General features: G+C 43.9%; 1 protein-coding gene across 7 annotated transcripts in view; it reads left to right on the top strand.

Annotated features, from left to right (window-relative positions):
• The window catches only part of dysf (dysferlin, limb girdle muscular dystrophy 2B (autosomal recessive)), a gene marked incomplete at its 3' end in the record, with an annotated part of 130,796 nt that overhangs the window by 10,578 nt on the left and 102,800 nt on the right, over positions 1-17,418 (top strand). For 6 of the 7 annotated variants that reach the window (XM_036987169.1, XM_036987171.1, XM_036987173.1 and 3 more), the window contains 2 exon segments: positions 16,405-16,460; positions 16,631-16,722. In XM_036987169.1, the coding sequence (XP_036843064.1) occupies positions 16,405-16,460; positions 16,631-16,722 (148 nt within the window). 7 annotated transcript variants of the gene reach the window in all.

The following is a 17,418-nucleotide window of genomic DNA, read 5'->3' on the forward strand; positions in this document are numbered from 1 at the left end:
AAATAAACCGTTTTTGCATTTTCATTATGGGGTATTGTGATGTCATTATGGGGTATTGTGATGTCATTATGGGGTATTGTGATGTCATTATGGGGTATTGTGATGTCATTATGGGCAGGCCCGCCCGCCCTCCCTCCCTCCCTCCCTCCCTCCCTCCCTCCCTGTTATCTCACTCTTAATTTTCTATTTCAACTTAAGGGTATGGGAAACATATGTTAATATTGTCAAAGCAAGTGAAGTAGATATAAACATAAGTGAAATAAACAACAAAAATGAACAGTAAACATTACACTTACAAAAGTTCCAAAAGAATAAAGACATTTCAAATGTCATATTATGTCTATATACAGTGTTGTATCGATGTACAAATGGTTAAAGTACAAAAGGGAAAATAAATAAACATAAATATGGGTTGTATTTACAATGGTGTTTGTTCTTCACTGGTTGACCTTTTCTTGTGGCAACAGGTCACAAATCTTGCTGCTGTGATGGCACACTGTGGTATTTCACCCAGTAGATATGGGAGTTTATCAGAATTGGGTTTGTTTTGGAATTCTTTGTGAATCTGTGTAATCTGAGGGAAAGATGGGTCTCTAATATGGTCAAACCTTTGACAGGAGGTTAGGAAGTGCAGCTCAGTTTTCACCTCAGTGTGCACATAGCCTGTCTTCTCTTGAGAGCCAGGTCTGCCTACGGTGGCCTCTCCTCTCTCTTACTCTCTCTCTTGTTCTCTCGCCCAATCCCCCCCTCCTCTCTCCCTGACACACACACACACACACACACACACACACACACACACACACACACACACACTGCTCGTGTTGTCTCTGCCCTAAATGTCACATATTCCTGGGGGGAAAAAATGTTTTTATAAAGCTTTGTATTATTGTATGCTTCTCGATTGTGTGTGTGTGTGTGTGTGTGTGTGTGTGTGTGTGCGCTTATGCATACAACACCGGCGATACGAACCAGACACCAGTCCATAAAAAAAAAAAATGCCGCATCATGACTGTGATCTGTTACCACGGCGATACTCAGCGTTACCACGGTGATCGATCACAGCCAGACCCATACAGCGACATGATTCTACGATGCTGTTGTTATGATGTTCACAACTAGTGGTGTAGCCTGGTCATGTCTAATAGTAGAAAAATAAAGAGTGGCTTGTTTTCTGTTTTCATGTCTAAATTGCTGTGTCTGGTTGAGACTAGGTGGTGCTGTCTGGTTGAGACTGTAGGGGGTGCTGTCTGATTGAGACTGTAGGGGGCGCTGTCTGATTGAGACTGTAGGGGGCGCTGTCTGGTTGGGACTGTAGGGGGCGCTGTCTGCTTGAGACTGTAGGGGGCGCTGTCTGGTTGAGACTGTCTGGTTGAGACTGCAGGGGGCGCTGTCTGGTTGAGACTGTAGTGGGTGCTGTCTGATTGAGACTGTAGGGGGCGCTGTCTGGTTGGGACTGTAGGGGGCGCTGTCTGCTTGAGACTGTAGGGGGCGCTGTCTGGTTGAGACTGTCTGAGACTGCAGGGGGCGCTGTCTGGTTGAGACTGTAGGGGGCGCTGTCTGGTTGAGACTGTCTGGTTGAGACTGTAGGGGGCGCTGTCTGGTTGAGACTGTCTGGTTGAGACTGTAGGGGGCGCTGTCTGGTTGAGACTGTAGGGGGCGCTGTCTGGTTGAGACTGTAGGGGGCGCTGTCTGGTTGAGACTGTAGGGGGCGCTGTCTGGTTGAGACTCTAGGGGGCGCTGTCTGATTGAGACTGTAGGGGGCGCTGTCTGATTGAGACTGTAGGTGGTGCTGTCTGGTTGAGACTGTAGGTGGTGCTGTCTGGTTGAGACTGTCTGGTTGAGACTGTAGGGGGCGCTGTCTGGTTGAGACTGTAGGGGGCGCTGTCTGGTTGAGACTGTCTGGTTGAGACTAGGGGGCGCTGTCTGGTTGAGACTAGTCGGCGCTGTCTGGTTGAGACTGTAGGGGGCGCTGTCTGGTTGAGACTGTAGTCGGTGCTGTCTGGTTGAGGCTGTAGGGGGCGCTGTCTGGTTGAGACTGTAGGGGGCGCTGTCTGGTTGAGACTGTAGGGGGCGCTGTCTGGTTGCGACTGTAGGTGGCGCTGTCTGGTTGCGACTGTAGGTGGCACTGTCTGGTTGAGACTTTAGGGGGCGCTGTCTGGTTGAGACCGTCTGGTTGAGACTCTAGGGGGTGCTGTCTGGTTGAGACTGTCTGGTTGAGACTGTAGGGGGTGCTGTCTGGTTGAGACTGTCTGGTTGAGACTCTAGGGGGTGCTGTCTGGTTGAGACTGTCTGGTTGAGACTGTAGGGGGTGCTGTCTGGTTGAGACTGTAGGGGGTGCTGTCTGGTTGAGACTGTAGGGGGCACTGTCTGGTTGAGACTGTAGGGGGCGCTGTCTGGTTGAGACTGTAGGGGGCGCTGTCTGGTTGAGACTAGGTGGCGCTGTCTGGTTGAGACTGTAGGTGGCACTGTCTGGTTGAGACTTTAGGGGGCGCTGTCTGGTTGAGACTGTCTGGTTGAGACTTTAGGGGGCGCTGTCTGGTTGAGACTGTCTGGTTGAGACTCTAGGGGGCGCTGTCTGGTTGAGACTGTAGGTGATGCTGTCTGGTTGAGACTGTCTGGTTGAGACTGTAGGTGATGCTGTCTGGTTGAGACTGTCTGGTTGAGACTGTAGGTGATGCTGTCTGGTTGAAACTGTCTGGTTGATACTGTAGGTGGTGCTGTGGTGCTGTCTGGTTGAGACTAGTTGGTGCTGTCTGGTTGAGACTGTAGGTGTTGCTGTGGTGCTGTCTGGTTGAGACTGTAGGGGGCGCTGTCTGGTTGATACTGTAGGGGGCGCTGTCTGGTTGAGACTGTAGGTGTTGCTGTGGTGCTGTCTGGTTGAGACTGTAGGGGGCGCTGTCTGGTTGATACTGTAGGGGGCGCTGTCTGGTTGAGACTGTCTGGTTGAGTGTTTCAGATACTGTGTGTTGCTACTATGTGTTTGTGTCACACTGCTTTGTATGAGTCAGGAATCGCCCAGCTGTCTTCTGACCTGATCTGGGAAGTGGAATAGGAAGATAAAGTTGTGAATGTCCCTTTGTGAACACACAGGGGATATATGGTCTGTGTTGTTATTGTCATTGTGTGCGCTTTTGGTACAACTTTTTACATGTCTATGCTAACTATATACCTCTTAGTTTTTTATGGGTATTTTCTGGCTGATCCTAGATCTGTGTTCGATCATCCTCTAAACATGCTGAACTAAACATCCCTTCTGATCAATGTCCAAATCCAGCTGTTTCTGGGAGACACAGAGACACGGAGACACACAGAGAGAGAGAGAGAGAGAGAGACAGAGAGAGAGAGACAGGGAGAGGGAGAGAGACACACAGAGAGAGAGAGACAGAGAGAGAGACAGGGAGAGGGAGAGAGACACACAGAGAGAGAGAGACAGGGAGAGGGAGAGAGATATAAAGGAAGAGAGGGAGGAAGAGAGAGCAGGAAATGTTGAGATTTCCTTTGTGTGATGCTGGAGCTGGGGGGGGGGGTTATTCATTCCTACAAGTGTGTGTGTCCCTGCTCGCTGGCGGTCTGTGTGTTTGGGACAGTGAAAAGGAGATATCTTGAGACACCGGGTAGGAAAGGCAGTGGAAGACTCTTTAGCGTTGAACGGAGCTCTACACTTGGGACTTGGTGCCTAAGCACCACACACACACCTTCATATACACATTACGGAGACGGTGTGTGTGTGAGAGAGATGTCAAGACGTTCTCCTCTCCTGGGAGAGCAGTAACAGTTTGGTTACCCCCGGGGGGGTTTTAACTGTGCGATTGTCACTGGTGATCGTTGCTTGGGTCATCACCGTCGCCGGGTGCGTTGCCAGGTGTGTTGCCACGGCGGCACCATGCTGAGGTGTGTTATCCAACGGGCCAGCAATCTGCGGGAGAAGGATGGTCGCCTTAGTGACCCTCTGTGTGGCGTCATCTTCAGAGGTAATGGGTCAGGGGTCAGAGGTGAACGGGTGATATTTTCTTCCTTGTGGTGAATTGATTGATTGATAAATGTCACTGATTGGTCAGAAAGTCCACTCACCTGGTGTCCCAGGTCGGACCCTGAGTAGATGGTATATCATGTAGGGTTGATTTCAGAAAACGAACAGTGCTTTTGGTAGCAATCTCAACCTTGGGTTACCTCAGAGAAACCTCTTGCTTTATGGGAAAAGGTTGAAGAAAAAGGAAGCTTCTTGTGGTTTCATTGGTCAGGGGGTTTTCCTCGTTATCATTATGGTCATTTCTGTTTCCTCCGTTGATTCGTCATTAGTCAATAATGTAAACGATGAAGAGAATTGATACATTACCACAAGATGTGTTATTACATTACTTTAAGACACATTATTGATTATGTTAAGACACATTATTGATTATGTTAAGACACATTATTGATTATGTTAAGACACATTATTGATTATGTTAAGACACATTATTGATTGTGTTAAGACACATTATTGATTGTGTTAAGACACATTATTGATTATGTTAAGACACATTATTGATTATGTTAAGACACATGATTGATTATGTTAAGACGCATGATTGATTATGTTAAGACGCATGATTGATTATGTTAAGACACATGATTGATTATGTTAAGACACATGATTGATTATGTTAAGACACATGATTGATTATGTTAAGACACATGATTGATTATGTTAAGACACATGATTGATTATGTTAAGACACATGATTGATTATGTTAAGACACATGATTGATTATGTTAAGACACATGATTGATTATGTTAAGACACATGATTGATTATGTTAAGACACATGATTGATTATGTTAAGACACATGATTGATTATGTTAAGACACATGATTGATTATGTTAAGACACATGATTGATTATGTTAAGACACATGATTGATTATGTTAAGACACATGATTGATTATGTTAAGACACATGATTGATTATGTTAAGACACATGATTGATTATGTTAAGACACATTATTGATTATGTTAAGACACATTATTGATTATGTTAAGACACATTATTGATTATGTTAAGCAGCGAACGGTGGCTTTTCTTTATCAATGAAAACGTATCAGTGTAAATTTAACTTGTAAGAAATAACAATAATTATTATCATATTATGTTATGAATTAAACATGATTTCATTATGAACGATAAGATATTACATTATTATTATTATCATATTATGAATTAAACATGACTTCATTAGGAATGACATTATAATAGGTGAGTACATTATCTTGTATTTTTCCATCACCTTCAATGTGGTAATGGCTGTCTGACTAACATGGGAGGTTAACTGCTCTTACTTCCTCTCTTTGTTCCATCCATTTCCTGTTCCTGGTGCCATCAGACTGACATGTGGGTCCTAGTTCCCATGGCACCATACCACAAGCCCAAGTTTTGTCGCTCTGACAGAAACATGTAGTTGATGTGTAATGATTTGACATGTTTCAGACCGTTTCTATAAATCAAAGTTATTTTGAGTCACTCTGGATCAGAGCGTCTGACATTGCTGGTACCCTGTTACATTGTTCTCAGTGTAGCTCAGATAACTATTATGGACTTAATAGAGTGAGGACAGTTGTTGTACCCTGGTTCATTGCTCTCTCTCTCTCTCTCTCTCTCTCTCTCTCTCTCTCTCTCTCTCTCTGTGTCTCTCTCTCTGTCTCTGTGTCTCTCTCTCTCTGTGTCTCTCTGTCTCGCTCTCTCTGTCTGTCTCTGTCTCTCTCTCTCTGTCTCTCTGTCTCGCTCTCTCTGTCTCTCTGTCTCAGCAAGACTTGACCCTGTCGAATTGCAACAACTTCAGGAATTCAGCAACGTAAATAAACACGTTTTCTTTTTAGTGTGCGTCCTGAATGGCACCCCATTCCCTATACAGTGCACTACTTTATACCAGGACTGTTACCCTATTCCCTATACAGTGCACTACTTTATACCAGGACTGGTACCCTATTCCCTATACAGGGCACTACTTTAGACCAGGACTGGTACCCTATTCCCTACATAGTGCACTACTATACACCGGATCCCTATTCCCTATATAGTGCACTACATTAGACGGGGTGCCATTTAGTGTCATCACTGTGTGTAGTTCCACCTCGATGTGTGTCTATATCAATTTCCTTATAATAAGCAAACTAGACGGCACCATTTTGTTTATTCAATTTACAGATAGCCAGGGGAACACTCCAACGCTCAGAAATAATTTACAGATAGCCAGGGGCACACTCCACCACTCAGACATCATTTACAGATAGCCAGGGGCACACTCCACCACTCAGACATCATTTACAGATAGCCAGGGGCACACTCCACCACTCAGACATCATTTACAGATATCCAGGGGCACACTCCACCACTCAGACATCATTTACAGATAGCCAGGGGCACACTCCACCACTCAGACATCATTTACAGATAGCCAGGGGCACACTCCACCACTCAGACATCATTTACAGATAGCCAGGGGCACACTCCACCACTCAGAAATCATTTACAGATAGCCAGGGGAACACTCCACCACTCAGACATCATTTACAGATAGCCAGGGGAACACTCCACCACTCAGACATCATTTACAGATAGCCAGGGGAACACTCCACCACTCAGACATCATTTACAGATAGCCAGGGGCACACTCCACCACTCAGACATCATTTACAGATAGCCAGGGCACACTCCACCACTCAGACATCATTTACAGATAGCCAGGGGCACACTCCACCACTCAGACATCATTTACAGATAGCCAGGGGCACACTCCACCACTCAGACATCATTTACAGATAGCCAGGGGAACACTCCACCACTCAGACATCATTTACAGATAGCCAGGGGAACACTCCACCACTCAGACATCATTTACAGATAGCCAGGGGCACACTCCACCACTCAGACATCATTTACAGATAGCCAGGGGCACACTCCACCACTCAGACATCATTTACAGATAGCCAGGGGAACACTCCACCACTCAGACATCATTTACAGATAGCCAGGGGAACACTCCACCACTCAGAAATCATTTACAGATAGCCAGGGGCACACTCCATCACTCAGACATCATTTACAAAGAAAGCATTCTCTGTTTAGTGAGTCCTCCAGATTAGAGACAGGAGGGATGACCAGGGACGTTCTCTGTTTAGTGAGTCCTCCAGATCAGAGAAAGTAGGGATGACCAGGGATGTTCTCTGTTTAGTGAGTCCTCCAGATCAGAGGTAGTAGGGATGACCAGGGATGTTCTCTGTTTAGTGAGTCCTCCAGATCAGAGGTAGTAGGGATTACCAGGGATGTTCTCTTGATAAGTGTGTTAGACCATTTTTCTGTCAAAATGTAACTTTTGGGTGTCAGGAAAAATACATGGAGTAAAAATAATCAAATTTTCTTTAGGAATGTAGTGATGTAAAAGTTTTCAAACATATAATTAGTGAAGTAAAGTACAGATACCACCAAAAAATGACTTAACCTGTCTAGGAGGAGTCACAAAAAGCAGAAATAGAGATAAAATGAATCACTGACCTTTGATGATCTTCATCAGATGACACTCATAGGACTTCATGTTACACAATACATGTATGTTTCTTTCGATAAAGTTCATATTTATATACAAAAATCGGAGTTTACATTGATACGTTATGTTTAGTAGTTCCAAAACACCCGGTGATTTTGCAGAGAGCCACATCAATTTACGGAAAACCTCATAATAAACATTGATAAAAGATACAACTATTATGCATGGAATTATAGATACACTTCTCCTTAATGCAACCGCTGTGTCAGATTTAAAAAAAACTTTACGGAGAAAGCAAACCATGCAATCATCTGAGAACAGCCTTTAGACAACAAAGCAGCCAAAAAGATACTGGGTAGTCAACATTACTCAGAAATAGCATTTTAAATATTCACTTCCCTTTGATGATTTTCATCAGAATGCACTCCCAGGAATCCCAGTTCCACCATAAATGTTTGATTTGTTCGATAATATCCATCATTTATGTCAAAATAACTTCTTATGTTAGGGCGTATGGTAAACAAATCCAAAAGCGCGTTCAGGTCGCGCCGAACGTCGGACGAAAAGTTCAAAAAGTTTTGTTACAGCCCGTAGAAACATGCCAAACTAAGTGTTTTTAACAGAAAACTTCATTAATGTTCCATCCGGACAATTCCTTTGTCTATACAAATGAAGTGGAACGTAGCTACCTTTCACGTGAGAGCGCCAGACCGAGGCTGTGGCACTCTGCCAGACCACTCACTCATAGAGCTATCATGAGCCCCTCCTTTAGAGTAGAATCCTCAAAACAGGTCCTAAATACTGTTCATATCTAGTGGAAGCCTTGGGAAGGGAAACATAACTAATACCACCCTGTGTCTTCAAGTTGAAAAACTACAAACCTCAGATTTCCCACTTCCTGGTTGGATTTTTTCTCAGGTTTTTGCCATATGAGTTATGTTATACTCACAGACATCATTCAAACAGTTTTAGAAACTTCAGAGTGTTTTCTATCCTATACTAATAATAATATGCATATATTAGCATCTGGGACAGAGTAGGAGGCAGTTCACTCTGGGCACGCTATTAATCCAAAGGTGAAAATGCTGCCCCCTATCCCATAAAGGTTAACACACAGATCTCGTTAACGGGATCAAAATCGTCAACATTCGGTATCGCTGGAGCACGCCATATTCAAATGACAAAATCGTAATATTAAACATTCATGAACATACAAGAGTCCTTCATCGTTTAACCTCTTAGAGCTCTAGGGGCGCTATTTCATTTTTGGATAAAAAACGTTCCCGTTTTAAGCGCGATATTTTGTCACGAAAAGATGCTCGACTATGCATATTCTTGACAGTTTTGGAAAGAAAACACTCTGAAGTTTCAGAATCTGCAAAGATTTTGTCTGTAAGTGCCCCAGAACTCATTCTACAGGCGAAACCAAGATGATGCATCACCCAGGAATTAGCAGAATTTCTGAAGCTCTGTTTTCCATTCTCTCCTTATATGGCTGTGATTGCGCAAGGAATGAGCCTACACTTTCTGTCGTTCGCCCAAGGTCTTAGCAGCATTGTGACGTATTTGTAGGCATATCATTGGAAGATTGGCCATAAGAGACTACATTTTCCAGAGGTCCGCCCGGTGTCCTTTGTCTAAATTTGTGCGTAATCTTCAGGTGCAGGCATTTTCTCCTGGGATTCAGGAGAGAAAGCATGTTTCCAAGAACGATGTATCAATGAAGAGATATGTGAAAAACACCTTGAGGATTGATTCTAAACAACGTTTGCCATGTTTTCAGTCGATATTATGGAGTTAATTTGGAAAAAAGTTTGCGTTTTGAGGACTGAATTTATGGATTTTTTTTGGTAGCCAAATGTGATGTATAAAACGGAGCTATTTCTAATACACAAGGAATCTTTTTGGAAAAACTGAGCATCTGCTATCTAACTGAGAGTATCCTAATTGAAAACATCAGAAGTTCTTCAAAGGTAAATGATTTTATTTGAAGGCTTTTATGTTTTTGTTAATGTTGCGTGCTGGATGCTAACGCTAATGCTAACGCTAAATGCTAACGCGAAATGCTAACTCTAGCTAGCTACTTTTACACAAATGATTGTTTTCCTATGGTTGAGAAGCATATTTTGAAAATCTGAGATGACAGTGTTGTTTACAAAAGGCTAAGCTTGAGAGATGGCATATTTATTTCATTTCATTTGCGATTTTCATAAATAGTTAACGTTGTGTTATGCTAATGAGCTTGCTGATAGATTTACACAATCCTGGATACAGGGGTTTTTTCATAGCTAAACGTGACGCAGAAAACGGAGCGATTTGTCCTAAACAAATAATCTTTCAGGAAAAACTGAACATTTGCTATCTGAGAGTCTCCTCAATGAAAACATCTGAAGTTCTTCAAAGGTAAATGATTTTTTTGAATGCTTTTCTGTTTTTTTGTGTAAATGTTGCCAGCTGAATGCTAATGCTAAATGCTACGTTAGCCATCAATACTGTTACACAAATGATTGTTTTGCAATGGTTGAGAAGCATATTTTGAAAATCTGAGATGACAGTGTTGTTAACAAAAGGCTAAGCTTGAGAGCTAGCATATTTATTTCATTTCATTTGCGATTTTCATGAATAGTTAACGTTGCGTTATGGTAATGAGCTTGAGTCTGTATTCACGAACCCGGATCCGGGATGGGGAGATCAGAAAGGTTAAAAGCTTGCTAATTCAGCCGCTTTGTCAGATTTCAAAAAGTGTTTACGGCGAAAGCATACAATGTGATTATCTGAGGACAGCGCCCCACACACAAAAGCATTCAAAACATTTTCCAAACTAGCAGAGGCGTCACAAAAGTCAGAAATAACGATAAAATAAATCACTTTCCTTTGAAGATCTTCCTCTGTTTGCAATCCCAAGGGTCCCAGCTACACAACAAAAGGTTGTTTTGTTCTATAAAGTCCTTCTTTATATCCCCAAAAAGTCAGTTTAGTCATCCAAACAAGTCTAACAACGTTTCTAATCAATCCTAATATGTAAATAAACATACAATTTAAGACTGAGAATAATGCCGGAGATAAATAATGAAATGCCTTCATCCACCCTTCGCCACAAGACTACAATCCAAATGAGAGCCACCTTGAAAAACTACAAATTCCAGCTCATTTTTCAAAAAACAAGCCTTGACATCTAGTGGAAGCCCTAGGAACTGCAATCTGGGAGGATTTCCTTTTGATTTTCCCAAAAACAAGCACTTGAATGAGCAGTCACATCAAAAATAAATATTCCGGATGGATTTTCCTCTGGTTTTCACCTACAATATCAGTTCTGTTATACTCACATGTTAACGGTTGTAGAAACTTGAGTGTTTTCTATCCAATGCTACCAATTACATGCATGTCCTAGCTTCTGGGCCTGAGTAACAGGCAGTTTACTTTGGGCACGTCATTTATCTGAACAACCGAACACTGCCCTGTAGCCCTAAGAGGTTTTAAGTAGTACTTTCAAATATTTTTACTTAAGTACTTTACACCACTTTATATAACTGTCTCCATAACTGTCTATATACAGTGCCTTGCGAAAGTATTCGGCCCCCTTGAACTTTGCGACCTTTTGCCACATTTCAGGCTTCAAACATAACATACTACAAAGTATTAACTTAAGGGGGCTGAATAATTTTGCACGCCCAAGTTTTCAGTTTTTGATTTGTTAAAAAAGTTTGAAATATCCAATAAATGTCATTCCACTTCATGATTGTGTCCCACTTGTTGTTGATTCTTCACAAAAAAATACAGTTTTATATCTTTATGTTTGAAGCCTGAAATGTGGCAAAAGGTCGCAAAGTTCAAGGGGGCCGAATACTTTCGCAAGGCACTGTAACTGTGTGCATTCATGGAAATGGTGAGACAGATCTCCAAACCCAAGAGAGAAGAGATATTTCCCCCAATTCTCTCTCCGTAGCTAGCTGGTTAGTCAGAGCAGTGAGGCAGTTCTGTAATTACGGTGTCTGATGTCTATAAATGGCCATGAAATCTGATGCTGATACTGCAGAGGAGGTAAAGCACACAGAGGGAAAAAGAGAGGGAGATAAATAGGGAGAGGGGAGGGAGAGAGAGTTGTTCTGAGAGCTCTATTCTCTTGTTGCTGAGAGACAGAAAGAGAGAAGGGGGAGTTTGTGAGGTGCCAACCTGAGGATCTGTCAGGACGATCCAAGAAGTGGAGGTGGAGAGAGGGGTGAGAGTTGAGGAGGGAAGAGAGGGTGAAGAGAGAGGAGAGGGGTGAAAGAGGGTCAGGAGAGAGGGGTGAGAGGTGAGGAGGGAAGAGAGGGTGAAGAGAGAGGAGAGGGGTGAAAGAGGGTCAGGAGAGAGGCGAGGTGGTGCGGAGAGAGGGGTGAGGAGAGAGGTGAGACAGGGTCAGGAGAGAGGGGTGAGGTGAGACAAGGTCAGGAGAGAGGAGAGAGGTGAGACAGGGTCAGGAGAGAGGAGAGAGGTGGGTCAGGAGAGAGGAGAGAGGTGAGACAGGGTCAGGAGAGAGGAGAGACAGGGTCAGGAGAGAGGAGATAGGCGAGAGAGGAGAGAGGTGAGACAGGGTCAAGAGAAAGGAGAGAGGAGAGGTGAGACAGGGTCAGGAGAGAGGAGAGAGGTGAGACAGGGTCAGGAGAGGGGAGAGAGGAGAGGTGAGACAGGGTCAGGAGAGGGGAGAGAGGAGAGGTGAGACAGGGTCAGGAGAGAGGAGAGAGGAGAGAGGTGAGACAGGGTCAGGAGAGAGGAGAGAGGTGAGACAGGGTCAGGAGAGAGGAGAGAGGTGAGACAGGGTGAGGGAGTCAGAGGAAATCCTCACTTCCTGTTTTTGAAGTCTTGGTGTTCCACACCTCAATAACTTATCCCCATCATTAGTCTGTCTGTGTCATTACCTTCCCATAGCTCTCATTTAGGCTTTGTGTGTGTGTGTGTGTGTGTGTGTGTGTGTGTGTGTGTGTGTGTGTGGCTATTTTAAGACAGAAATTTCCAAGTCAGACACCATTCATTCAGAACCAGGAAGTGAGCATTGCGTCACTTCCTGTTGGTGAGATATCATTCCATCAAAAGCTGCCCGCTTTCCTGGGAATTATGGTGTGTGTATTTTAAGGATAGGCTTCGGATGCAAGCGTAGGCACACACACACACACACACAGCCCCGCTCTCTTTCCTCCAAAGGGTGGAGGTGTTTTTAAAAGAACACTATACAGGAATGGAACCCTGTAACACGATATCAAAACTAGTCCCTCATCTCTGATAAAGAGGAAGTGCTTTAGGACTCTGACCACCAGACAGTGATAGTCCCACTTCTTCATGTGGAAACTAAAAAAGTGGGACTATGGGATATATTTCAGCAATGGCTGTGGCTGAAATTGCTGAATCCTCAAATTTGAAAGGATGCCCACGAGTGACGGTCAGTACCGTTCAAGGGAGGAGTATTTACTTTTTCAGGCCTTATTTCTATTACAGCATATTGGATAACTGTCATTCATATTCACCCAGTTCAATGTGACAGGTTTAGGTTACTGTCATTCATATTCACCCAGTTCAATGTAACAGTGACAGGTTTAGGTTACTGTCATTCACCCAGTTAAATGTGACAGGTTTAGGTTACTGTCATTCATATTCACCCAGTACAATGTAACAGTGACAGGTTTAGGTTACTGTCATTCATATCCACCCAGTTCAATGTAACAGTGACAGGTTTAGGTTACTGTCATTCATATCCACCCAGTTCAATGTAACAGTGACAGGTTTAGGTTACTGTCATTCATATTCAACCAGTTCAATGTAACAGTGACAGGTTTAGGTTACTGTCATTCATATTCACCCAGTTCAATGTAACAGTGACAGGTTTAGGTTACTGTCATTCACCCAGTTCAATGTAACAGTGACAGGTTTAGGTTACTGTCATTCATATTCAACCAGTTCAATGTAACAGTGACAGGTTTAGATTACAGTCATTCATATTCACCCAGTTCAATGTAACAGTGGTACATCATTGTGGAGAGGTTGGAGTCTGTTTGTTTGATTGAGTGTGTGGACAGGTGTCTTTTATACAGGTAACGAGTTCAAACAGGTGCAGTTAATACAGGTAATGAGTTGAGAACAGGAAGTTTTTCTTTAAGAAGCCCAACAGGTACAGAGTCAATGTGGAGGCTATATACAGGGTATTACGGTACAGAGTCAATGTGGAGGCTATATACAGGGTATTACGGTACAGAGTCAATGTGGAGGCTATATACAGGGTATTACGGTACAGAGTCAATGTGGAGGCTATATACAGGGTATTACGGTACAGAGTCAATTTGGAGGCTATATACAGGGGGTACTGGTACAGAGTCAATGTGGAGGCTATATACAGGGTATTACGGTACAGAGTCAATGTGGAGGCTATATACAGGGTATTACGGTACAGAGTCAATGTGGAGGCTATATACAGGGTATTACGGTACAGAGTCAATGTGGAGGCTATATACAGGGGGTACTGGTACAGAGTCAATGTGGAGGCTATATACAGGGGGTACCGGTACAGAGTCAATGTGGAGGCTATATACAGGGGGTACCGGTACAGAGTCAATGTGAAGGCTATATACAGGGGGTACAGGTACAGAGTCAATGTGGAGGCTATATACTGGGGGTACCGGTACAGAGTCAATGTGGAGGCTATATACAGGGGGTACCGGTACAGAGTCAATGTGAAGGCTATATACAGGGGGTACAGGTACAGAGTCAATGTGGAGGCTATATACTGGGGGTACCGGTACAGAGTCAATGTGGAGGCTATATACAGGGGGTACTGGTACAGAGTCCATGTGGAGGCTATATACAGGGGGAACCGGTACAGAGTCAATGTGGAGGCTATATACAGGGTATTACGGTACAGAGTCAATCTGGAGGCTATATACAGGGTATTACGGTACAGAGTCAATCTGGAGGCTATATACAGGGTATTACGGTACAGAGTCAATCTGGAGGCTATATACAGGGTATTACGGTACAGAGTCAATTTGGAGGCTATATACAGGGGGTACCGGTACAGAGTCCATGTGTGGGGCCACCGGTTAGTCGAGGTAACTGAGATAATATCTACATGTAGGTAAAGTTAAAGTGACTATGCATAGATTATAAACAGAGTAGCAGCAGCGTAAAAGAGGTCCGGGGGGCCATTTGATTCGCTGTTCAGGAGTGTTATTTGCTTGGGGGTAGAAGCTGTTAAGGAGCCTTCTGGACCTAGACTTGGCGCTCCAGTACCACTTGTCATGCGGTAGCAAAGAGAACAGTCTTGGTGGCTGGAGTCTTTGACAATTTTTAAGGCCTTTCTCTGACACCGCCTGGTATTGAGGTCCTGGGTGGCAGCAAGCTTAGCCCCAGTGATGTACTGGGCCGTACTTACTACCCTCTGTAGTGCCTTGCGGTCGGAGGCCGAACAGTTGCCATACCAGGCAGGACGCTCTCGTTCTCGGTCCTCCTTTTCCTGTAGTCCACAATCATCTCCTTTGTCTTGATCACGTTGAGGCAGAGGTTGTTGTCCTGGCACCACATGACCAGGTCTCTGACCTCCCTATAGAGTGTCTCGTTGTGGTTGGTGATCAAGGCCTTGAAATTAGTAAAACCAAAAAGCTTACCTTGACTTGGAGGAGTTCCAGGGTTGTGTTGGATAGTCATAGCCAGCTAGCTAACATAGCATCCCTCTGTTTGAGCCAGGTGTTTGAATAGGCTAATCTAGCTAGCTGACATAGCATTCCTCTGTTTGAGCCAGGTGTTTGAATAGGCTAATCTAGCTAGCTAACATACCATTCCTCTCTTTGAGCCAGGTGTTTGAATAGGCTAATCTAGCTAGCTAACATAGCATTTCTCTGTTTGAGCCAGGTGTTTGAATAGGCTAATCTAGCTAGCTGTTTGAGCAGGGTGTTTGAGTAGGCTAAACTAGCTAGCTATTTGAGCAGGGTGTTTGAGTAGGCTAAACCAGCTAGCTACATTTTCTAGCAAAATAAGTGAAGCTGAAAGTTTAAAAAAAAGACAATCTGGTCTTGCTTCTTCATATGTAAAGAAATTAATTTGTTTAAAACTGTTCAACTATTGTCTTTCTCTCTCTTTGAGTCAATTACTCAGCACATTTTATGCACTGCGGCGCTAGCTAGCTGTAGCTTATGCTTCCAGTACTAGATTCATTCTCTGATCCTTTGATTGGGTGGGCAACATGTCAGTTCATGCTGCAATTATTTGGTCAAATGTGATTAAAATGTGTTTTATCTTAAAAGGATAACTTTTTAAATGTTTCACAATTTGTATTTTTTTTTTAAATTCACTGAGGAGGATGCTCCTTCTCTTCCTCCTCTGAGGAACCTCCGTGTGTGTGTGTGTGTGTGTACAGTACCAGTCAAAGTATATTTTGATTTGGTTACTACATGATTCCATATGTGTTATTTCATTGTTTTGATGTCTTCACTATTGTTCTTCAATGTAGAAAATAGTTAAAATAAAGAAAAACCCTAGAATGAGTAGGTGTTCTAGAACTTTCGACTGGTACTGAATCTCTGGGTGTTCTCTCTGTACCAAAGTTGAGCTAGTGTTCTGTGATAAGAGAACCTCCATCCCATCTCCCTGTTGGCATTTCTTTGGTCTGTCACTCTGACCTCCTCCTGTTTCTACTTCCTGTTTCCTGTTTGAATGTTGATTGACAGGAAGTCACTGCTCAGAACCTCCGTGTTACAGGAAGTACTGCTTTGTCCAACACGATTACTACCTAGCCAAGTCTCTGCAAGGACCACTCACTGATAACGCTAGCAGTTACACTTTGTGACGTTCTGCGTTTCTGTTTAAAAAATAATTATATATTTTCTAATTCTTCTTCTATCCTCTTGTTTTCCAGGATCGAAAAAGAAGACAAAAGTCATCAAGAATAACATAAACCCTGTCTGGAATGAGGTGTGTATTTAAGAAATAAGGCCCGAGGAGGTGTGGTATATGGCCTGATAATGACGGCTTTCAGCCAATTAGCATTTCAGGGCTCGAACCACCTGGTTTATAATATACAGCAGTGAGAATACTCTAATATACTGTAGTATATCAGTAATAATGAATTTGTCTGTCGTCAGGGTTTTGAGTGGGACCTGAAGGGAATACCTCTGGATTCAGGAGCTGAGCTTCATTTGGTGGTCAAGGATCACGAGAAGATGGGGAGGAACAGGTACAGTGTGTTTGTCAGTGTGTGTTTGAGCTTCACGTTTTGAATATGGGAAAGAACAGTACAGCGGGAATGATTTCTAGGTACAGTAAGTTCAGGAAATTACCTGGGGAAGCTTCTAACCTTTTTAATGAGGTAATTGGTAGTCCGGGGTGTCAGTCTGTTTCGGATCTCTTGCCAGCTCTTTACCAAAAACATGTTTAGCTTGACAATGGGTAGGCGGCAGCGTCATGCTGTGGGGATGTTGTTCAGCGGCAGGGACTGGGAGACTAGTGAAGCATGGTGGTGGCAGCGTCATGCTGTGGGGATGTTGTTCAGGGACTGGGAGACTAGTGAAGCATGGTGGCGGCAGCGTCATGCTGTGGGGATGTTGTTCAGCGGCAGGGACTGGGAGACTAGTGAAGCATGGTGGTGGCAGAGTCATGCTGTGGGGATGTTGTTCAGGGACTGGGAGACTAGTGAAGCATGGTGGCGGCAGCGTCATGCTGTGGGGATGTTGTTCAGCGGCAGGGACTGGGAGACTAGTCAGGATCAGACTGGGGTGAAGGTTCACCTTCCAACAGGACAAAGGCCCTAAGCACACAGCCAAGGCAATGCCGGAGGGGCTTCGGGACAAGTCCTTAAATGACCCAGCCAGAGCCCAGACTTGAACCCGATTGAACATCTCTGGAGAGACCTGAAAATAGCGGCGCAGCAACG

Source organism: Oncorhynchus mykiss, chromosome 9, assembly GCF_013265735.2.
Source record: "Oncorhynchus mykiss isolate Arlee chromosome 9, USDA_OmykA_1.1, whole genome shotgun sequence".
Taxonomy (NCBI): domain Eukaryota; kingdom Metazoa; phylum Chordata; class Actinopteri; order Salmoniformes; family Salmonidae; genus Oncorhynchus; species Oncorhynchus mykiss.